This window comes from Typopeltis vanoorti, chromosome 22, assembly GCF_054136105.1.
Source record: "Typopeltis vanoorti isolate ZY-2024b chromosome 22, IOZ_Tvanoo_1.0, whole genome shotgun sequence".
Taxonomy (NCBI): domain Eukaryota; kingdom Metazoa; phylum Arthropoda; class Arachnida; order Uropygi; family Thelyphonidae; genus Typopeltis; species Typopeltis vanoorti.
In genome coordinates this window covers 63,665,523-63,683,933 of record NC_143570.1, presented here as the reverse complement: position 1 = coordinate 63,683,933, position 18,411 = coordinate 63,665,523, and the positions used below count along the sequence as shown (strand labels likewise).

The 18,411-nt window shown below is 37.6% G+C and overlaps 1 protein-coding gene across 4 annotated transcripts in view; it reads right to left on the bottom strand.

Moving 5' to 3' along the window:
• The window catches only part of LOC150094462 (hemocytin-like), a 2,636,009-nt gene that overhangs the window by 1,419,261 nt on the left and 1,198,337 nt on the right, over positions 1 to 18,411 (bottom strand). For all 4 annotated transcript variants that reach the window (XM_090412206.1, XM_090412207.1, XM_090412208.1 and 1 more), the window contains one exon: positions 12,155 to 12,245. In XM_090412206.1, the coding sequence (XP_090268332.1) occupies positions 12,155 to 12,245 (91 nt within the window). The remainder of the gene's footprint in view (positions 1 to 12,154; positions 12,246 to 18,411) is intronic.

Genomic DNA, 18,411 nt, shown 5'->3' with positions numbered 1-18,411 from the left:
TCCTTCCTCTATATGATATGATAGTAGCCCTTCAACAGCTTCAATGTCTCGATCATATCCCAAATTTTCTTATATCCACTGAACTATGCCTGTATGCCCTTGTTATCCATCTATACACCTCTCCAAGGTTAGTTCATCCTTTTCCAATCTCAGTGACCAGATCTAAGCACACAAATTCAGATGTGGTCAGATCAAAGCTTATACAATGGGACCACCACACTTTTATCTCGCATGGTCAATGTCCTCTTCAACATTGCAGTAATTCTCTAAGACGTCTTCACGACCTTTGTATGGCCTCAGAACTTGAAATCTCTATCCACTATCAACACAAGAACCCTCACTCCCTCCACTTCTTCCAGTATAACCCCACCAAGCGAGTATGAACCATCCCATATTAGGAACCCAAATTTTAAAACCTTACATTTAGTTGCATTGAACTCTCATCTCCATTAGTTTACACACTTTTGCTGCTTATTCAAATACTCCTGATGAGCCAAAACATCAGCACTATTACTAATAACCCCCTCCCAAGCTTCTCATCATCTGAAAACTGAATATCTCCCCAAAGTCCTGTGACAACATCATTGCATAAAGATTAAACAGTAATGGTCCCAATACTGAACCTTGTAAAACTCCACTTGTGGTTGTACCATAAATTAAAGATGCCAAGGAATCATATTCTTGGTTTCATCTTTTATCCAAGTGAAGAAATTATATTCTTGATTTCATCCTCGATCTAAGTGTTTATCCATGATACTGCTCTCCCATGTACAACTCTGAAATCTACTAATCCAATCCACTAACTTGATGCCCAAACCCATATGTTGCAACTTACAAATCAACTTGCCATGTGGCATCCTGTCTAAAGCTAACCAGATTACTAAAACAAGAGAGCTCTTTAAAGTCCATGCTGGCCTGCATCAATAATATTACCTTCATCTGCCCAATTCTGTATATGAGTTTTTCTTACTAATTTTTCCATTCTACTGCCACCCTTATGCAATGAACTACCTTACCTTCCTTCCACTCCCCAGGAGCCTGTCCCATTGCAAGATTTTCATTTAGCAGCAAGTCAATGGCACAGTCCCACAGCACATTCCCTTAAAACACGTAGTAGATATATGTATATATATGTACACAATATTAATTCTTCTTCTGATCAAAGATTAGTCATTTGCCTGATCCACCTTCAGTGGTCTTTCCATGTTGAATCTGGTCTTTCTTCTCTCTCTCTCTGTGGTCATATTATGCACTTCTTTCAGTAGCCAGTATCTTTCCCAGCCTCTATAAATGCTCTTTTAATTTTTCTCTCTCTCTCTCTCTCTCTCTCTCTCTTTCCTCAATCTTTTTCATTTAAATTTTGAATACATAGCTCTTTTCTAATGTCTTTATTTTTATATGGTCTAATCTTTTTTATATAATCTCATTTCTGCCACCTGTATTTTACTTTGATCTCCCCTTTTCACAATTCATATTTCCGAATCACATAAATAGAATGAAAGTGGCTATCACTTTTAAGTTAGGTTTCTCATCTTATTTGTTATCTGCAGGGTACAATCACTTTTGTACCAACTGTACATTTATTTTCATATCTGGTTTCCATTCTCTAGTTAGTTTAACTATTCTTCTTGCATCCATCTGATTAACAAGTTGATTCTATTCTAATCTTCGATTTTTTATCTCAGAACCATAACACAAAATAGAGAGAATGTCTTCTTTTAGTAGCCAATATCTTTCCCATCCTATATACTTTTAATTTCTCTATCTTTCCTTGATCTTCTCATATAAATTTTGAATACCCAGTTCTTTCCTGTTTATTTTTATATAGTCTGATTTTGTATATATAATCTCATTTCTACCACCTCTATTTTACCTTGATCTCTCCTTATAACAATTTGTATTTCTGAACCACATAAATAGACTGAAAGTTGCTATTACTTAAGTTGGGTTTCTCATCTTATTTGTTATCTGTCAGGGCACCTTTTTTTTTATCCTAATGCTTTCTGGTCTTAGGAAAAGAGAATGATATCCTGCCTGAAGAAGATGAATTAAAGCACCTCCATAGTGCAATTGGAAGAACGATGGTACATTCGTTGTGCTCTATGATCGGAAAATGCCTAGGTTTGATTTTTGTCTTTATTTGGTAATCTTTATATGGATTTTTTTCAACTGAAGATGAGTTAGCCAATCTCATGTGGAGGTAGCAGGGTTTTTTCTTCCAGAAACTCAGGTTTTTCGTCTGCATATAGATAAATCAGCCTTGAGAACACATGCAATTTACAGACAAAAAATACTAGTCGTGGTGGTGGTGGTTTGCAGTAGATAGCATTGGTGTAGGTTATGATGGTAGTGGTGGTTTTTGCTGTCGATGGTAGATTAAATGATGGAGACAGAGAGTTGTAGAGTAAGTACCCTAACTAAATGAGTCTTTGGACTCCTTGGAGGTGTGATGTAATCATAATAATAATAACTTCACTATTGTGAACTTTATATTTCATTCGTACTGCTATCTGCTGCCTTTCCAAACCTGCCATAAATTTCTGATCAATGAGAAGCTATCTCACCAGTATCAGTTACACAGTTACCAAGAGAAAAGAAGTAAGAGATATGCTCTGCAGTACATCCTTCAAGAAAGACAGAAGTTCATCTTTTCATTACATTATCATCTCAATACTAATAATCAATATTATCTCCAACCATCATCAACAGCAACAAGGAAGTAATTCATTTTCTCCCACATTATTTGTGAATAAGACCAAATCATAGCATAATCAAGGTCAGATACAAAGATTATTAGACTACTTCAGATTATTATATTACTTTAGTCTCTAATTTTTCTCTTGCAGTTTTGTTCATCACAAAGCTAAAAACTACTAGACTTAATACAAAATGCAAATGGGACACACTTCCCTCTTATTCTAGTTAATATTTTAAACCATCCACTGTGTGTTTTATAAACTTGAACAAAAGCCTCACTGTTATGATAAAAATCAGTCATAATGCTAATAAATTTTTCAGGCATTAACAATATAGGAAACGATCTGAGAGGAACTGTTCAGTTATTTTCCGATGATTCGAAATTCGGCAGAGCAATGCGGATGATGTCAAAATATTGCATGATGATTTAGATAGATTGGCAGACTGGGCAAAGGAGAATGGATGTCAGTTTAATGTGGAAAAGGATAAGGTTATGCATTTTGTGGAAAGCATAACCAGCTTTTCAGTGGGTGAAAAGATCACCAGCTGTATACCACATTGGTCGAACTGTATTCCAGGAAATTGATGAAGCTAATAACTCCCAGATATTTGGGAGTGTTAGTGGATAGGGAATTAGGGCACACATAGCAAAAGTGGCTAAAGCAGCTTATAAGATAACCTGCTTGTCATGAGCAGAGACAAGCAGGTTATTGTTCCTCTTTATCGAGCTTTGATAAAACTCCATCTTGACTGCATGCAGATCTGATTGCCAGGGTTTCTTGATGATGAGGAAGAGGTGAAGAGGATCCAGAGGCAAGTGATCAAGATGGTAGCAGGTCTATGGAATGGATCTCACAAGAACAGTTTGAAGATTTGTGGGTTAGCAGAAATGGGATGATGGATGATATGATTGAGACAAATTACTGAGGGGTTTTTACAAGATTAATTCAGAGGAAATTTTTCAGAACAGGTGTGTTGGTGGGAGAACCAGGGGGGGGCATCCATGGAGTAAGAGTGTAGTTAGTAAGAGTGTAGTTAACAAGGGTGTTAAGAACTAGGTTTTTTCTTGGAAAGTAATGAATGAATGGGATAGGTTGCCAGAGTCTATTGTTGGTACCATGACTGTGAATGAGTTCAACGCAAAGTATGATAGATACCACACAAATGTTGGATAGTTCTTGACAGGATGTTCAGGACCTCCTTTGATAAGTCTAAGGACTCCTTGGAGTAGCCCATAATAATAACAATGTCATTGTTATTATTATGGGCTACTAATATCATCAATGGGCTACTAATAATATCAATGTCCTTTCATAAAAATGGGCATTATCATAACATATACACTTAAGAGTTGACTACTACACTGTCTTCTAGTGGTATGATATTAGAAGAGGGTAACTAAGACAAATAAGTTCTGCCAGTATAAACTTGAAATCTGTGGTAAGAGGAAATGTCACTGTCTTATTAGTACATTCTTGTAGACAGGCTTATATGCTGGTTAAACATGATAATTAAATACTTAAGGAATTGACAGCATAAACTTAAATATAAATTCAATTTGGGCTCTCAAAAATACATAAAGAAAATGTGCCATTATGTCCCATAGTGGATGGCATTGATTCCCACACTTACAAACTAGCTAAATATTTAGCCAAAGTGCTCTCACACTATACTGGCAACATACCATCACACATAAAAAAACAGCCCACTTCAAAGCCAGTATAGAAAACCTTACACTCCAACATAATGACATAATGGTCAGTTTTGACGTCTCCTCCTTATTCATAAATGTCCCCCTCAAAAAAGCCTTAGAGCTAATCCAAGCTAAATTTCCTCCCGATATCTCAGCCCTATTTCAGTTCACAATGAACTCAGGCTATTTCGTTTGGCAGGAAAAATTCTACAAATAGATAGAGGGACAGCCATGGGTTCACCACTTTCCCCACCCTTGGCCAATTTCTTTATGAAGACCTTTGAAGAGAAAGCCTAAAACTCTGCTCCACAAAAACCTACCATATGGCTTTGCTACGTTGATGATGTGTTCGTTATTTGGCCACATGGCCCAGATACACTCCTCTCCTTCCTAACACACTTAAGCAACCAACAACCTAGAATTAAATTCACCCTTGAAAAAGAGGAAAACAATAGCCTTCCCTTCCTAGGCACACTTGTCACACGCCAACCTGGTGGAACCCTGGTTTTCTCAGTTTATAGAAAACCCACCCACACAGGCAGATACATTCACCAACATCCCCCCCCCCCCTAACAACAATATGGAGTTATTAAGACACTTTTCAACAGAGCTAAAGTAATCTGTTCAACTGACCAAGCCCTAACTACTGAACTAAATCACATTCTTAACACTTTCTCAGCCAATGGCTAACCCCCCCCCCTCCAAAAAAAAAAAAATCCAAAAAATACTAAAACCAGTTATCCACAACCCACCTCCTCCCCTTCACAAAATAGATTACTCTAAATCCATCACTATTCCTTACATCCGAGGCACCTCGGAAAAAATCGACAAAATCTTAAAAAAACATGACTTGACCACTTGTTACAGACCATATAAAAAATTGGCATTCCTTATCTGCTCCACTAAAGACCAACCACTTTCCCTAGACCTACCTGGTGTATACCAGGTCCCTTGCAGCTTTAAATTGTCCTACTTTGGCCAAACAGGCAGGACAGCAAATATCAGAATCTCAGAACACAAGGACTACATCCAATTTCACCAGTACAGCCCTCTGGGCTTGCAGACCATGCTCTGGATACTCGCCACAGAATAAGGTGGAAGAAAGCCACAGTAATACACCGCAGCAAGTTCAAATATGAAAACTTTTCATGGAATCAGCCTCAGCCCCTTAGCAACATGCCAAACCTCAACAAATTTGGATGCATGAGACTGTCTCAAATTTGGGAAACTTACATCAGAAGAACTTCAGCCCAAAGGCCAAGAACACCCAATATAGCCTGCCAAGGGGCACCATCAGAACTTTAGGAAAACAGTAGCTTCCTCGCTTCTGTTCTCATTTGCTGTTATGTAGTACTTGCGTGCACGTGTCTTTAGTTTAAGTTCCCATTGAAGATGGCAACATGACGTTACCAAAATATCGAAAGTATATATTAAAGTTGTTTTAATTTATATTCCTAGTTTACGCCGTCAATTCCTTAAGTATTTAATTATCATGTTATTAGTACACTCTTCTGAGTGGTCATCTTTACAGGTTAAGATTTGGCCATTTAGACTTACTGGATCTAATTATAGCTTTGAATTTTGATGGGGAATAAATATTGCTGCACTGATAAGTCGTTGTGAAAAAGAAGCTGCCATGGTTGTGACCTTCTGTTTGCTTCAACTGATGCACAGGTAACCTAATATCAGCTGGTGACAGATTAGGGCCTCCTTTGATGAGTCTTTGATGAGTTTTTTAAGTAGCAATCTGAGATTCCCATACGAATACAAAAGTTGAAAGCCAAATTATGATAGGAAAAGGATAGCTGAATAGAGATCCAGTGTTGCAGGAGTTCAGGGATTCATACAAATCTACACATCTGAAAGGAAATATACTGTGCATTTTGGGATCCTAGAATAGTTTTATGGGAAGTCATATGCTTCTATATTCAAGTAGACTAGATGAAGATGCTTCTTCCATAAACTTTTTATTGGCTGAAGCTTGGGTAAAGGATTAAAATATGAATATAATTTCTTGTCCAAAATAATGTACTTGGATTTCATACAGTGAAAGATAAATAGATGACTCCTACAGAGGATCAGTAGGACAACAAACTCATTAATATTGACCAAAGAAAGGTAAATTACTTTTTGGTACATAGAAAGAATGGAAGGAGGGCTACTCAAAACAGTAGCATAGTACTTGAGAAAAAGAGAAAGTGGTAGAGCTTCACTGAGAGAGAGAGAGAGAGAGAGAGAAAGAAAGGCTCAAAGCGAATCACAACATAAGGTCCACTTCATAAGAATGTGTGGCACATCGGAAAGGTTTAGAGTGATCATTCTATTAATACGTATGTAAATGAAATTATGGTGCAAGAAGCCATTCAGCAAAATGAGTATATATATATATATATGACAGAATGATCATTGACTCGGTTAACATACACAGTTTTATGAAAAAATTGAATGACTAGAACCGAGATTTAAGTAAAAAGGTTTTAATATAAACACACTACTAGTTTCGGCCTGTAACAGCCTTCTTCAGGTGACATTATAAAAGAAAAAACACTAAATATTGCGGGTTAAAAGACTATGAACAACATAGACAGTCTTTATACATAATTAGCATGAAAACGTTGTAGTTGTATTTGAAGCTGTTCTTTCATTTGTTGCATTGTTGGGAGAGTGCGTGCTTGCTGCATCACGTGAACGCCAGTACATGATTACAGCTGAATGACTATCTGGGAGGTTGTAGCTTAAGTTGTTATTTAGATGAACAGAATTGAAGATGATTTCTCTAGATTCCACAATTTTTCTCTCTATTTCATCACTGCAACGGAAGATGTTAGTAGATTTTTCCCAGCAGACTTTGTGACTTTGGTTATCATCATTAGGATTAGGCGAGAAAAGGATATGACTTGATAATGCACTCGCTTGCTGTCTCTTGTAAGTAATGTCTTTCATGTGTTCTTCTTCTTCTTCTGGTGTATATAAAATATTATGTGACTGCGATAATCCTTATTTTGGGCAGACAGACAAATCGGTCAAAATGCGTATGGAAGAACACATGAGAAACATTACTTACAAGAGACAGCGAGCATGTGCATTATCAAGTCATATCCTTTTCTCGGCTAATCCTAACGATGATAACCAAAGTCACAAAGTCTGCTGGGAAAAATCTACTAACATCTTCCGTTGCAGTAACGAAATAGAGAGAAAAATTGTGGAATCTAGAGAAATCATCTTCAATCGTGTTCATCTAAATAACAACTTAAGCTACAACCTCCCACAAGCATGCACTCTCCCAACAATGCAACAAATGAAAGAACAGCTTCAAATACAACTACAACGTTTTCATGCTAATTATGTATAAAGACTGTCTATGTTGTTCATAGTCTTTTAACCCTCAATTTTTAGTGTTTTTTCTTTTATAATGTCACCTGAAGGCTGTTACAGGCCGAAACTAGTAGTGTGTTTATATTAAAACCGTTTTACTTAATTCTCAGTTCTAGTCATTCAATTTTTTCATAAAACAATATATATATATATATATATATATATAACTACTGATATTAACTCGGAGTTGGGATATGTTCATTTTTTATATAAACTGACAAAAAATCTGAGAATTATAAAAATTGAGATCTATTTGATATGCAATATGTTTCGTCGGGATCAACTTCATCAGAGTGTCTCAATATTTTTTTCGGTGTCTTTTAATAGCTTTCTATGTTCTTAACGCCTGATGAAGTTGATCCCGACAAAACATGTTGAGTATCAAATAAATCTCAAATTGTTATAATTCTCGGATTTTTAGTCAGTTTACATAAAAAATGAATATATATATATATATATATATATATATATATATATATATGACAGAATGATCATTGACTCGGTTAACATACATAGTTTTATGAAAATATTGAATGACTAGAACCGAGATTTAATTAAAAAGGTTTTAATATAAACACACTACTAGTTTCGGCCTGTAACAGCCTTCTTCAGGTGACATTATAAAAGAAAAAACACTAAATATTGCGGGTTAAAAGACTATGAACAACATAGACAGTCTTTATACATAATTAGCATGAAAATGTTGTAGTTATATTTGAAGCTGTTCTTTCATTTGTTGCATTGTTGGGAGAGTGTGTGCTTGCTGCATCACGTGAATGCCAATACATGATTACAGCTGAATGACTATCTGGGAGGTTGTAGCTTAAGTTGTTATTTAGATGAACACGATTGAAGATGATTTCTCTCGATTCCACAATTTTTCTCTATTTCGTCACTGCAATGGAAGATGCTTGTAGATTTTTCCCAGCAGACTTTGTGACTTTGGTTATCATCATTAGGATTAGCCAAGAAAAGGATATGACTTGATAATGCACTCGCTCGCTGTCTCTTGTAAGTAATGTCTCTCATGTGTTCTTCCATACGCATTTCGACAGATTTGTCTGTCTGCCCGAAATAAGGAATATCGCAGTCACATAATATTTTATATACGCCAGGGTATTTGAGTTGATGATGACAAGGTTTTGGGTGGCTAATTAAGGAACGGATCTTTGGAAGTGGAGTGAACAAGATTCTGATATTGTATTTTTTTAGAACTTTTGCTAATTTATGTGAAACAGTACTTATGTAAGGAACAGATATATTGCTTTTGAATCTATTAGTTTCTTCTGAGTGATGTCTAGGAAGATTAAGAAGGAATTTGTTAATGATTTTCTTGGAATATCCATTAACTTCGAAAGAAGTTTTTAGATGGTTTATTTCTGTAAGCAGTTCATTTGGATCATCAAGAAGAGAATGAGCTCTATGTCCCAAGGTGGAAATTATTCCAAGCTTATGAGGAGGGAAATGATGGGAGTGACTGTGCAGATATCTGTTGGTATATGTGGGCTTTCTATATATCGATATTTTTAGTTTACCAGAAGAGCGAGTCAGTTTTACATCAAGAAAAGGCAAGGAATTATCAGTTTCAAGCTCAGCAGTAAACTTAATACTTTGATGTCGGCTATTGAGATGTTTGAGGAAAACCATAAGGGATTCATGTCCATGGCTCCAAACAATGAAGACATCATCCACATAACGTTTCCAAACTTTAGGTGTTAAAATAAAGGAAGAGATAGCCTTGGTTTCAAAATCTTCTAAGTAAATATTTGCAAGAACCGGAGATAAAGGATTACCCATAGCCAGTCCATGATTTTGTTTGTATATATTATCTTGAAATTTGAAGTAACCGGACCTGATGCAATGCGTAAGCAAGGCTAACATTTTTTTGGATAACTTGTCCTTGAGTAATGTTAGGACTTCATCTGTTGGGATATTAGTGAACAAAGAAGTAATGTCCAAGCTAGCCATGATGTCATTTTCATCAACTGTAATATCCTTGATGTATGTAACAAATTCTGTAGTGTTCTTGATAAAGGATGGTGACTTCCCTGAAAAACTTTTGAGGTATTTGGCAAGGTATTTTGAAAGATTGTATGTAGGAGAATCGATACCTTCTACAATTGGGCATAATGGGGTGTTCTCTTTATGGATTTTTGGAACACCATATATGCGAGGAATTAACGGATGGAGAGAGCGTAGAGATAAACGGACGTTTCGGGATAATTCAGTCGTTGTTTTTAATAAGTTGTTTGTACGATTTTGAAGTTCACGAGTTGGATCTCTCTCAAGTATTGAGTAGGTATCATTATGTAATAATTCAATCATTTTATTCTTGTAATCTTCGGAGTTCAGGATGACTGTTGCATTTCCTTTATCCGCTGGGAGGATGATTATATCTCTGTTGTTTTTTAAACTTTTAATAGCTTTGCGTTCAGTTGAAGTAATGTTGTCTGCAGGTGGTTTTGTGTTATTGATAATAAAGATTGATTCAATACGTAGAAGGTTTGCATCCTGTGGAGGGAGAAAAGAAGCAGCTTTTTCTATTTTTGTAAGTAGTGTCTCCTTTGGTATTAATTTTGGGGAAGGAATGAAGTTTAGACCTTTACTAAGGATGCCTTGTTCTACATCAGAAAGTATATAGGAGGATTTGTTGATAACGACTTTGTCAATATTGATGTGTGGTTTTGAGTTCCTATTATTTTGTAATCTCTTTAACGTTTCAAATTTTCTTATAAGATTTACTTTGTTATTATATTGTATTCTCGCTGCTTGAGATTCACAGTATGTATTAAAGGTATGCCAACTTTCATTATCTAGAGATTCTTCCGGTATTTCAGCTATGGTTCTTTTTTTATTGAAAAGAAAAGCGAGAGTGCGTTTAGTATCCGATATTCTTTCAGACAGTAGGTCTAATTTAGCTTTATGATATATTCTCTTTGCATGTTCAGTTGTAATGTTTTCTTTAAAGCATATAAATTTAGGAAAGATAGCATGGAATTTGCAATGTTTTAAGAAGGCCAACCTGTTAATGTTTAGTCCAATCCTCTTTAGTGTCTTGTTGAAGTTTCTTTTATTATTGATAATAGAAGCCTCGTCATGAAGGTTATAGATGACAGAATGATCACTGACTCGGTTAACATACATAGTTTTATGAAAAAATTGAATGACTAGAACCGAGATTTAATTAAAAAGGTTTTAATATAAACACACTACTAGTTTCGGCCTGTAACAGCCTTCTTCAGGTGACATTATAAAAGAAAAAACACTAAACATTGAGTGTTAAAAGACTATGAACAACATAGACAGTCTTTATACATAATTAGCATGAAAACGTTGTAGTTGTATTTGAAGCTGTTCTTTCATTTGTTGCATTGTTGGGAGAGTGCGTGCTTGCTGCATCACGTGAACGCCAGTACATGATTACAGCTGAATGACTATCTGGGAGGTTGTAGCTTAAGTTGTTATTTAGATGAACACGATTGAAGATGATTTCTCTCGATTCCACAATTTTTCTCTCTATTTCGTCACTGCAACGGAAGATGTTAGTAGATTTTTCCCAGCAGACTTTGTGACTTTGGTTATCATCATTAGGATTAGCTGAGAAAAGGATATGACTTGATAATGCACTCGCTCGCTGTCTCTTGTAAGTAATGTCTCTCGTGTGTTCTTCCATACGCATTTCGACAGATTTGTCTGTCTGCCCGAAATAAGGAATATCGCAGTCACATAATATTTTATATACGCCAGGGTATTTGAGTTGATGATGACAAGGTTTTGGGTGGCTAATTAAGGAACGGATCTTTGGAAGTGGAGTGAACAAGGTTCTGATATTGTATTTTTTTAGAACTTTTGCTAATTTATGTGAAACAGTACTTATGTAAGGAATAGATATATTGCTTTTGAATCTATTGTTTCTTCTGAGTGATGTCTAGGAGGATTAAGAAGGAATTTGTAAATGATTTTCTTGGAATATCCATTAACTTCAAAAGAAGTTAATGGATATTCCAAGTCATTCAGCTGTAATCATGTACTGGCGTTCACGTGATGCAGCAAGCACGCACTCTCCCAACAATGCAACAGATGAAAGAACAGCTTCAAATACAACTACAACGTTTTCATGCTAATTATGTATAAAGACTGTCTATGTTGTTCATAGTCTTTTAACCCTCAATGTTTAGTGTTTATTCTTTTATAATGTCACCTGAAGAAGGCTGTTACAGGCCGAAACTAGTAATGTGTTTATATTAAAATCTTTTTAATTAAATCTTGGTTCTAGTCATTCAATTTTTCCATAAAAAAAAAAAAAAAAAAATATATATATATATATATATATACATATATATATATATATTGATGAAAACACTAAAACTGAAAAAAATTTATACCCACCAATTGTTTTGCATTTAGAAGAGAAGGAGCACCTCATGTGGTTGTTAAAGCATTCACAAACTTTACAATCATGTTCCACTATATCACCTGGCTGAAAATAAGATAAATTATGCTTTAAAATAAAACAAAAAATTATAAGTAGTTTTCAAATATAATAAATTGACCATCATTATCATTGTTATTGTATTGCAAAATCAACTGCAAACAATTATAACAACATGGCTGTTCTAATTTTTTCTCTTGTACTACATTGCATTCCCAATAAGGAAATCTGTACCTGGTCATATTCTTTTCAAATTCATTGCAATCAATACAAGTCAGGCAGCAAGAGATATGAGATTTTTGCTTGAGGCTGTAAGGAAGAATACAGAGAGAGGAAAGATAGTGTGTGTGTGTTGCCTAGGTATGTTAATGCCGAGCTGAGCAGAAGAGCGGTAATATTGAATGACATAATAGCTAGAATTTCTGACAAGAGAGGACTGGAATATGTGGATGCTTGGAGTGCATTTGAGGACAGAGAGGAATTGTATGCGAGACACCGCTTACATTTGAATGAGGAAGAACATAGGCATCTGAAGAGATTGCTGTTCTGAACGAGTCAGTGTGTCCCAAGTAGGATGGCAGGCAGCAGGGGTGGTCTCTTGTGGGAATGGGTACTTGGGAGAAGGGGGACAACATCAGGTAACACTGAGCCCAGTGGAGTCTAGAGAGAATAATGCTGAGTATAGAAACAACGGCATTTATATGCTTTATACTAATGCCAGGAGTATCTGGAATAAGGGAGAGGAATTGGTGGCACAGATAGCATCAGCCTGGCAAAAAATTATTGGGATCACTGAGACGTGGTTGACAGAAGGGGATTTAATAACAGGAATAGAAGTTGCTGGGTACAGCATTTTTCGGCAGGATAGGAAGGGAAAGCATGGTGGTGGAGTACTGCTTATGATAAGTGATGACCTATGTCCTCTAAGAGTGGAGACTTTGGAAGGCAGTGACACTAATGATGTTGAAAGCATATGGTGTGAGGTAGAGGATGGCAAAACAGCATATTTAGTGGGGTGTTGCTACAAACCAACGAGCACAGAGGGTGGGGACCTGGAGATGATTAGACAGTTGAATTTTGTAAGTGCAAGAAGAATGATTGTTATGGGAGATTTTAACTACAGTAGTATAAATTGGAGAGAGGAAGATGCATGTAGCAATAAGGGAATGGAATTTCTAGAATTTTTGAGGGACAAATGTCTTAGGCAATAAGTAATAGAGGGAACAAGAGGTTCAAGAGTTTTGGATTTGGTTATAGCATCAGAAGAGTTGATAATAACTGAGATGACATCTCTCCCACCATTTGGAGAGAGTGACCATATGGTTTTGACTTGGAAAATGAATAGACATGCAGGAGTATCAAAGAGACAGAGAACATATGTGGAATTATAAGGCAGGTGATTATAATAGTCTAAGATGTCAACTTGGGAAAGTTTCATGGAGCGAGGAATTAGAAGGAAAGGATATCATTAGAGGGGAAATTGTGAAAGAATATTTGTTAACAGCAATGGTAAGTTGTATACCACGAGTGAAGAAGAGGACACAAATTGGAGTAAAGTGGATGACAAACAATATTAAATAGGAATTGCATGAGAAAAAAAAGAGGCTATAGAAGAGATATAAGGAGACAGGTGAAGAGAAGATGCATGAAGAATATAAGACACAAACCAGAAGAGTGACTAGTATGGTAAAGAAGGCGAAACTGGAATATGAGAGTATATTGGCCCTAAAATCCAAAGAATATTCTAGGGAATTTTTGAGCTATGTGGCCAGAAGGAGGAGAAATGACTGCGGAAGAATGATATTGCGGGATAATAATGGGAATAGAGAGACTGATGCAGAGGACATAGTAGAATTGTTCAGTGAACATATTATTGGATTATTTCATCCTGGAGGAGTCAGTTTTAATGCTAAAGGGATAGGGCAGGTTCGAGGTTTAGAGGTACAGGAGGAGAGTGTGTTTCAAATATTTAGTACTCTGCATGTCAGTAAAGCTGTAGGATTGGATGGAATTTCACCATGGGTTTTGAGGGAATGTGCTAGGGAACTGACAGTGCCTTTGTCCTGACTTTTCAATAAAAGTCTGGTTGAGGGAAAGGTACCCATTGAATAGAAGGAAGGTAAGATAGTGCCTTGCATAAGGGTGGTAGTAGACTGGAAGTATCTAATTATAGGCAAGTGTGCGTGTCATCAGTTGTTGTTGTTAAGATCTTGGAGAAAGTAGTGAGGGACATATACAGCATTGGGCAGATGAGGGTGGTGTTATCCATGAGAGTAAACATGAATTTGTGAAATGGCACTCTTGTTTTAGTATTATGCTAGCCTTTTATAATAAAGTTACAAGAGCATTAGATGACGGAAAGGCATATACTGCCATTTTCTTAAACTTAGTGAAAGCATTTGACAGAATGCCACATGATAAGCTATTATTTAAGTTGCAGCACATGGGTCTGGATGTTAGATTGCTCAACTGGATTCAGGATTAGCTGTCCAATAGGTATCAGAGAGTTGTGTATGGTGGGACAGTCTCAAGGAGGCAAAGGGTTACAAGAGGGGTCCCACAGGGCTCAGTACTGGGACATATATTGTTAAAACGTTTATATTCATGACATTGTCAGAGGATTGCAAGGGGATATTCAGTTGTTTGAGGATGATGCGAAGCTGGGAAGAATTATTAGTAATAGTGCAGATGTGGTAGCCCTGCAAGAGGATTTGAATAAGCTAGACAGATGGGCAAATGAATGGGGGTTTCAGTTTAATGCAGCAAAATGTAAGGTGTTGAGGTTTGGGAAACATCAATAGGATGCTGCATACTCTATGGGAGGAGTTATACTGGAGGAAGTAGGGTCAACTCGGCAGTAAGGAATGATGGTGGTTTCAGCAGCAGTCGCAAGTGGCGTAACGCCAAGTCCACCGCCATTTAAGAACTCAATTATTAACAATATCATAAGGGACTTTGTGGCATGCAGTACTTGCGGCATGTATGCTTCTAAGGAATTACATATGTGGTTTGTTAAAGAGAGTGGAGAGCGTATGTGCGCAAAATGCAGGCAGTTGGAGGAAATAAGTACATTAGATATATCGATATCTGACTTTGTTGCTCCAGGAACGGAGAATGAATGTAGGAAGACAAGTAGTATGATAGGAGAGAATGAGAAAATAATGGTTGATAGTGTGGAAGGTGTGAGTGACTGTGGAAGTTTAGGAGATGGTTTTGTTTGGGAGAGTGAATTTAGATTAAGAGTGACTGACCTGCAGAGGGAGATAGATGAGTTGAAAGAGGAGGTGGAATGTCTAGTGAATGAGAGCAGAAGTATGAAAGATAAGATTAGGAGAATGGAAGAGATGAATGCAAGGCGAATCAGAGTAGGAGAGAGAGAGAATTTAAGGAGTATGAGTGAGAGGTATGGGGGTGCTAGAAGAGGAGAGATTGGAAACAGTAGAAGAGAGGGAATGAGAGAGAGGTATGGGAATGCTAGCAGACGAGAGGATGGAAACAGTAGGAGAGACGGAATGAGAGAGAGATATGGAAGTGCTAGAAGAGGAGAGAATGGAAACGGTAGGAGAGATGGAATGAGAGAGAGGTATGGGAATGCTAGAAGACGAGCGGATGGAAACAGTAGTAGGAGAGACAGAATGAGAGAGGGATATGGAAGTGCTAGAAGTGGAGAAAATGGAAACAGTAGGAGAGAGGGAATGAGAGAGATGTATGGGAGTGCTAGAAGAGGAGAGAATGGAAACAGTAGAAGAGAGAGGTATGGGAATGAAAGAAGAGGAGAGAATGGAAACAATAGGAGCGATGGAATGGTAAGAGGTATAATGTATGGTGACTCAATAATCCGTGGTGTTCAGGATAGGATGCGTGAGGAGTGTTTGCCAGGAGGAACAATAGAAAGGGTGGCTATGGCAATTAAGAGAAGTGAAAGGGTGGATGAGATGATTGTGATGGTAGGAACGAATGACTTGAGTGGTAATGTAAGTCGGGCAGCGAGAGATATGAGATTTTTGCTTGAAACTGTACGGAAGAAGACAGAGAGAGGAAAAATAGTGTGCGTGTTGCCTAGGTATGATAATGATGAGCTGAGCAGAAGAGCGGTGATATTGAATGGCATAATAGCGAGAATGTGTGACAAGAGAGGACTGGTATATGTGGATGCTTGGAGTGCGTTTGAGGAAAGAGAGGAGTTGTTTGCGAGAGACCGTTTACATTTCAATGAGGAAGGACGTAGGCATCTGGAGAGATTGCTGTTCTGAACGAGTCAGTGTGTCCCAGGGAGGATGATAGCAGGGGTGGCCTCTTGTGGGAATGGATACTTGGGAGAAGGGAGACAATGTCAGGTAAGACTGAGCCCAGTGGAGTCTAGAAGGGATAATGCTGGGTATAGAAACAATGGCATTTATATGCTGTATACTAATGCCAGGAGTATCCGGAATAAGGGAGAGGAATTGGTGGCGCAGATAGCATCAGCCTGGCCAAAAATTATTGCGATCACTGAGACGTGGTTGACAGAAGGGGATATAAAAACAGTTATAGAAGTCGCTGGGTATAGCATTTTTCGCCAGGATAGGAGGGGAAAGCGTGGTGGTGGGGTGCTGCTTATGATAAGTAATGACCTATGTCCTCTAAGAGTGGAGAATTTGGAAGGTAGTGAGACAAATGATTTTGAGAGCGTATGGTGTGAGGTAGAGGTAGGCAGGACAGGATATTTAGTGGGGTGTTGCTACAGACCCAGGAGCACAGAGGATGGGGACCAGGAGATGTTTAGACAGCTAAGTTTGGCAAGTGCAAGAAGAATGATTGTTATGGGAGATTTTAACTTCAGTAGTATAAATTGGAGAGAGGAAGATGCATGTAACAATAGGGGAATGGAATTTCTAGAATTCTTGAGGTACAAATGTCTTAGGCAACATGTAACAGAGGGAACAAGAGGTTCAAAAATTTTGGATTTGGTTATAGCATCAGAAGAGTTGATAATAATTGAGTTGACGTCTCTCCCACCAGTTGGAGAGAGTGACCATATGGTTTTGACTTGGAAAATGAATAGACATGCAGGAGTATCAAAGAGACGGGAACTTATGTGGAATTATAAGGCAGGTGATTATAATATTCTTAGACGTCAACTTCGCGAAGTTTCATGGAGGGAGGAATTGGAAGGCAGGGATATCACCAGTGCATGGGAAATTGTGAAAGAATATTTGTTATCAGCAATGGTAAGTTGTATACCACGAGTAAAGAAGAGGGCGCAATTTGGAGTAAAGTGGATGACAAACAATATTAAACAGGAATTGCATGCGAAAAAGAGGCTATGGAAGAGATATAAGGAGACAGGTGAAGAGATGCATGAGGAATATAAGACACAGGCCAGAAGAGTGACTCGTGTGGTAAGGAAAGCGAAACTGGAATATGAGAGGAGATTGGCCCTAAGATCCAAAGAAAATCCTAGGGAATTTTTTAGCTATGTGGCCAGTAGGAGGAGAAATGACTGTGGAAGAATGATATTGTGGGATAAAAATGGGAATAGAGTGACTGATGCATAGGACATAGTGGAATTGTTCAATGAACATTTTATTGGAGTATTTCATCCTAGAGGAGTCAGTTTTAATGCTAGAGGGATAGGACTGGTACGAGGTCTGGAGGTACAGGAGGAGAGTGTGTTTCAGATACTGAGTACTCTGGATGTCAGTAAAGCTGTGGGACTGGATGGTATTTCGTCACGAGTTTTGAGAGAATGTGCTAGGGAATTGACAGTACCTTTAACGTGGCTTTTCAATGAAAGTCTGGCTTTGGCAAAGGTGCCCAGGGAATGGAAGGAAGGTAAGATAGTGCCATTGCATAAGGGTGGTAACAGACTGGAAGTGTCTAATTATAGGCCAGTCTGTGTGTCATCAGTAGTTGTTAAGATCTTGGAGAAAGTAGTGAGGGACCGTGTACAGCACTGGGCAGATGAGGGTAATGTTATCTGTGAGAATCAACATGGATTTGTGAAAGGACGCTCTTGTTTTAGCAATATGCTAGCCTTTTATAATAAAGTTACAAGAGCATTAGATGAGGGAAAGGCATATACTGCAATTTTCTTAGAATTGGCGAAGGCATTTGACAGGGTGCCACATGATAAGCTGATATTTAAGTTGCAGCACATGGGTCTGGATGTCAGATTGTTCAACTGGATTCAGGATTGGCTGTCTGATAGGTATCAGAGAGTTGTGTATGGTGG